Source organism: Camelus ferus, chromosome 5 (genome assembly GCF_009834535.1).
Source record: "Camelus ferus isolate YT-003-E chromosome 5, BCGSAC_Cfer_1.0, whole genome shotgun sequence".
Classification (NCBI taxonomy): Eukaryota; Metazoa; Chordata; class Mammalia; order Artiodactyla; family Camelidae; genus Camelus; species Camelus ferus.
Genome location: NC_045700.1, coordinates 48,751,859 through 48,757,370, shown reverse-complemented (window position 1 = coordinate 48,757,370; position 5,512 = coordinate 48,751,859). Strand labels below are relative to the sequence as shown.

Below are 5,512 nucleotides of genomic sequence, written 5' to 3'. Positions count from 1 at the left end.
TAAAAAAAAAAAACCTTCCCGACTATCTACTCTGGAAAATCAAAGCATTATCTATTATTTAACACGTATCTGTGTCCGAGGAAAAATGAGGAAGGCGCTGCATGATTAGGACCTAAGGGGCAACCCAGCAAACTGAGAGCGTAATGATGCCCCTAAATGAAGGGGGAAATGTGCCGCGGCGCGCTCTATTAATCAGACTGTCAATTTCACCCCCGAGGCCAAACCCCCGGGCGAGCAGAACCGGCTCTGAGCGGGCAAAGGACTGGAGCCTTCCTCCTTACTTCTTGTCTCTTCTCGCCTCCTACCTGGATCTATTTGTCTGCTCCGAAGCTGCCTTCATTACCCACTGACAGGAGTGTGTATTTATTTGCTTATAAACCTGTTACAATAAATGATTATTCGAACGGCGTCATTCGTACCTTAATGACGAGCGAGCGCTACTTTTTGATGAATGACATCTCGGGCTCGGAAGAATGTATGGGTCATTTTGACCAGTCATTCCCTCGCTCTGGCATCCCACAATTTTTCCGCCTCCCTCCAAAAGAGATAATAATATTTAGAGCCGCTCGCTGGGGCTGAATGAGAATTAGCCCTAGGCGCAGCCCATCATTAGGACGGGACAGCCGGGCAACTGTGACATTTTTTAGAAAGCTGAGATAATGGAAAGAATAAGAAAAGAGATGATTCTGATGGAGAGAGGGCTACACAGCCCCACGGCCGGCAAGAGGTTCTCCAATTTGTCCGACTCGGCTGGCAATGCTGTGCTCGAGGCCTTGGAAAATTCGCAGCACCCGGCTCGCCTCAGCCCGCGCTTGCCGTCCGCCCCCTTGCACGGCGCTCTGGGAGACCTCCCTGCCAAGGGCAAATTCGAAATAGACACTTTGTTCAACCTGCAGCACCCGGGCAGCGAAAGCACCGTCTCCTCCGAAATCGCCTCCGCCGCCGAGGGCCGCAAAAAGCCGGGCCATTATTCAGAGGCGGCCGCAGAGGCGGACATGAGCAGCGACGTGGAGGTGGGCTGCTCGGCGTTGCGCTCCCCCGGCGGTCTCGGCGCCGCGCCGCTCAAGGAAAACAATGGCAAAGGTAATCGAGCCGCCTGCGCCGCGCTCTCCAGTCCCATCCTCCCTGTTCCTCCGCGGGCCCTGCCGGCCCTTCTTGGTGCCCTTGCCCCTCTCCGACCCACAGCAGCAAGCTACACAGGGCTAGTTCGGGCGGGGGCGGGACGCATGCAAGGGATCTTGCCTTCTGGCTGTACTCCTTGAACCTCACAGAGAGGCTCAGGCCTGGGGCTCCAGGCCCGTCCGCCTGTCTACCCTTGCTCCTGAGTAGGAGAAAATGTTTCTGTGCGCGGTTCTAAAAGCCGGTGTGAGCCAACCGGCCCCTAGCTATCTACTAAGTCGCGCTAGGGGAATGGTGCCCTGGGCAGCTGCTCTCAACTCCGCTGCCTCCGAACCTCAAGGCTGAGTAAAGAGGGCATCCTAAGTCGGAGGGAGCCTTGCTGGGCGCCTCTGGGATACCTTCTTGTGTCAGCGCGAGAAAGAGATGAAAAGTAGAGTCCACCCCCGAATGGTTCTGGTTTGAGCCACTACTATCTTTCGAATCTTAAAATGTTTTAAAAACAAACCCCAAAGACTGTCAAAGAAAGGTTACAGGCCGTACAGAAAGCTGCCATGCAGTTTCCAGATCGTGGCAAATCTAAAGCTTCTCAAACTGCACCTAGATGTAGGCATTTTCCCTTGGCCAATTTTCCTCCTGAGTTGAAATTTTCCAATTACTTAAAAAAAAAAATCCCTAATTGAGTTCCTATTATTTGGTTATGAAGGGCTCCCCAAACTTTATTGATTCCATTAACGGCAGCAATTTGTAAGCATGACAGACCCCATCAATTCAGGCAGCGCCTCGCCTTCCTCTCGCAGCTTCCGCCATCCGCGTGCAGCCCCAGTGCCGAGATCTCGGTCCTACAGTGACTCATGCGCTGTTGGCTGTCTATTCGCCAGGGTACACTGAGAGTGGCTCAGCCGCGGGCACCACGACGTCTGCATCGGGCTCCGGCCTCGGCAGCCTGCATGGAGGCGGTGGCGGCGGCGGCGGTAGCGGCGGGGGCGCGGCTCTGGGCGGCTCCAGCTCTGGCGCCGATCAGGTGCGGCGCTACCGCACGGCATTCACCCGCGAACAGATCGCGCGTCTGGAGAAGGAGTTCTACCGGGAGAACTATGTGTCGCGGCCACGCCGGTGCGAGCTGGCCGCTGCGCTCAACCTGCCTGAAACCACCATCAAGGTATCGATTCCAGCACGCGTCTGTTCTAGCCTCCCCCGGGGTGTCTGGGTTGATTTTTGTTTCTCTTTTCTGGGTGTCTAGATTTAGCTGAGGGCTTGAAAACCCGCGGGGAGAGTCACCAAAGGAATTGGCATATTTATTTCTCAGCTGCCAAATCCGAAGGGTTAGCCTGCCTGGCTGACCTGGGAAGGCCCCGGAATGGCGAAGCCGATGCCGCAAACTCTCGCCTCTGCTCAGGGCCTGCCCAGGTGCCTCTAGCCCATGTTCATAGCCCCAGTTTACCTTCGGCGGCAAAGCCGGCTGGTCTTTGTTCCTCTGACACGAACCAGAGGTGTAACTTTTCATTGCTCTTGATCTTGGACATTTATTCTCCATATAAATCGTTACAAGGAGGAGAAAGTGATACTGTATTTTAAAAATCGATTAGGTTGAGAAAGTTTTCTAAACATTTTTCTCCTGGGCAAGGGGAGGGGGGGAAGCAACGTGGGGGTGGGACACAACGAAATTATTCTTATTTATATGTCTTTAGGTGATTTGTTTTATTATACGTCCAGGAGAGATAGCCAGGAGGTTGGGCGACTTCGTGAACACTTCATGGAGGATCTGGCCCTCTAGAAAAAGAAAAGAGGAAATTCCACGGGATAGGGGAGGAGTGTGGAAGTCTCCCTTCGGTTTGGTCGGGCTTTCTTTAAAGTTGTGACGAATGTTGTCTTCATTAGACACTGTGTTGGGAGGGGGTAGAAAAGTCCCCTTCCCGGTTTAGGAGGATATTGTTCCCACCACTCATTTGAGGCAAACGATTCCTACAAAATCATCCCTTCATATCAGAATCGGACCCGTGCCCCTCGGGACAATTCCTTGTAGCTCAGAGGACTCAAGACTTCGTGCGGTGACTTCGTGCAGCTTTTTACAAAAGCTGCAGCGGCAGCCTCTCTTCAAAAGAGGCCTAGAATCCCCGTGCAAATCCAGGGATTGAGACATGGGTTCTCAGCGAGCCCAGGGAAGAGGGGGCGGTAACGGGAAGGGGAGGAAAGGTTGGGTCAGGAAGAGAAAAACGCAGCCAAAAGTAAAGGAGCAGAAGCCCGAGGAACCGCAGCAGTCGGACACAGGGAAGACCCTTTCGCTGAGGAGGGTGGGCCCACGGCACTCCACACAGCTGCCCACACTGTCCCACCTGGGAGAAAAGAGGGGACTTGGGTCTGGGTCCAGTCGGAGGGGCGTTGGCCAGGTCTTTCGGGGGTCCGGGAAGGGCAGAGTGGCCCGGGGCGGGGACTGGGGCCTCGGGGCACTCTCTAACTCGGGCCTCGGCGCGGCTCTTCCCGCAGGTGTGGTTCCAGAACCGGCGCATGAAGGATAAGCGGCAACGCCTGGCCATGTCGTGGCCGCACCCGGCCGACCCCAGCTTCTACACCTACATGATGACGCACGCGGCCGCCACCGGAAGCCTGCCCTACCCCTTCCACTCGCACGTGCCGCTGCACTACTATCCGCATGTGGGTGTCACGGCCGCGGCCGCGGCGGCTGCGGCCTCCGGCGCAGCGGCCGCGGCTTCATCGCCTTTTGCCACTTCCATCCGCCCGCTGGACACCTTCCGCGCTCTCTCGCACCCCTACTCGCGGCCAGAGCTGCTGTGCAGCTTCCGCCACCCGGGCCTCTACCAGACGCCGGCGGCCGCCGCGGGGCTCAACAGTGCGGCCTCGGCCGCAGCGGCTGCAGCAGCTGCGGCGGCCGCGGCTTCTTCGGCCGCGGCGGCCGGGGCGCCCCCCAGCGGCGGCTCCGCGCCCTGCTCGTGCCTCAGTTGCCACAGCAGTCAATCCGCCGCGGCGGCCGCAGCAGCCGCCGCCGCGGCCTTGGGCTCCCGGGGTGGCGGTGGGGGCGGCGGGGGTGGCGGCGGCGGCGCTGGGGCCGCCGGGGGCTCAGACTTCGGCTGCAGCGCCGCGGCGCCACGCTCCGAGAGCGGCTTCCTGCCCTACTCAGCCGCCGTGCTTAGCAAGACGGCCGTGAGCCCGCCGGGCCAGAGGGACGAGGCGCCGCTCACGAGATAACTACGTCGCCGCCGCCAGGGGGCCGTGCCCGCCGCTTGGAGTGTGCCCAGGAGCCCCCCGAGCGCCCCCCGCGCCCCCTGTGCGCCCACATGCCCTCTGCGCGCTGCCCGCTGCGTAAACTACCGCCAGGGGGCGCCCCGGCGCGGGAGGCCGGAGGGAACCTGCCCCAAATTGGGGGGAAAGAGCCGGCGTGAAAGCCGGGCGGCCGTCCCCTCGAATTATTTCTATTTTTGTATTTGCTAGCCAGCCGCCTCCCCTCCTCTAAATATGTTTCCCGCTCCGCAGACCCTGCTTCCTGCCTCTGTCCTGAGCTCTTGGCTTCCCGAAGGCAATCCCCTCGCCCCTAGACCAGTCCTCTGGGGTCTCGAGCCTTGGCTGTAAGCTCTCAGGCCGCGCGTTACTCGGCTGAACCACGTGGCCAGAAGCAACCGAGAACCACAGCAAAGAACGAAGGGAATGGTGTGGGTTTGTGCTTTGTGCGGGAGGGAAAGCCACCCCCGATGTTCCTGCTGCTGCACTGTTTCTTCCATGCTTTCTTTCCTTTAAAATAGGGTGAGAGGAGGTAGCAAGTTTTCTCTCAGCCTGATCTTGTTAGGGGCCCTGTCCGAGGAGAACGAAAGAATAAAGGTCTGAGAAGGCCGGGAGGGCGGATGCAGAGCGCGGGCGGCTGCGGGTGCGTTTGTGAGATTGTCTACTGCGTGCGGGAGCAAGGATGGTGGGGCTGTGGCCGCCTTGCCTGGGAAGAACAAAGCCACAAAGCCGAGGCGGAAGGGGGAGGTGGTCTCTCCTCCTCTGTTTCTGCCCACCACTGTTCTCTCTTCTGATCTTCGGTTTGGGATGGAGGCGTCTTGCACATTTTATGCAAAAAGTAATGGCTAAGGAGACTGCCACAACCAGGCCAGGAAAGGAGAGGGAAACGAAAGGATGGGGAAGGCAAGACTGACAGATCACTGTAGTATCTGAAGAAGCGTTTTCAGCTCAGTTTTCCAACTACTGGGTTCCACTCCATCTGGGAAATACTTGAATCTCTAGATATGTATTATCCTGAAGCATTTCCTTAGACACTTTTCTAAGTTTGAACTCTATTCCCCTTCACTCCCTTCCCTCTTCGTTTTCCTTTTCCTCCGGTAAAATGGTTCTTGGCTTTTTTTCTCACGCATGTCTATTGCGCCTTCGCCTCTGCAAGGCC

General features: G+C 57.7%; 1 protein-coding gene across 1 annotated transcript; it reads left to right on the top strand.

Moving 5' to 3' along the window:
• The first annotated feature begins 659 nt into the window (after nucleotides 1–659).
• Nucleotides 660–4,323, top strand: EVX2 (even-skipped homeobox 2). The gene is made up of 3 exons (XM_032480824.1): nucleotides 660–1,083; nucleotides 1,998–2,278; nucleotides 3,604–4,323. The coding sequence occupies exons 1-3, from the start codon at nucleotides 660–662 to the stop codon at nucleotides 4,321–4,323; spliced, it is 1,425 nt and encodes a 474-aa protein (XP_032336715.1).
• Nucleotides 4,324–5,512: the final 1,189 nt, after the last annotated feature.

What these genes read in the sequence shown, in the direction of transcription:
- EVX2 (XM_032480824.1), top strand. Translation starts at nt 660, where the DNA reads ATGGAAAGAATAAGAAAAGAGATGATTCTGATGGAGAGAGGGCTACAC. An exon ending in CAAGGAAAACAATGGCAAAG is followed by an intron (nt 1,084 to 1,997) that starts GTAATCGAGCCG and finishes TCTATTCGCCAG; the next exon opens with GGTACACTGAGAGTGGCTCA. An exon ending in TGCCTGAAACCACCATCAAG is followed by an intron (nt 2,279 to 3,603) that starts GTATCGATTCCA and finishes CTCTTCCCGCAG; the next exon opens with GTGTGGTTCCAGAACCGGCG.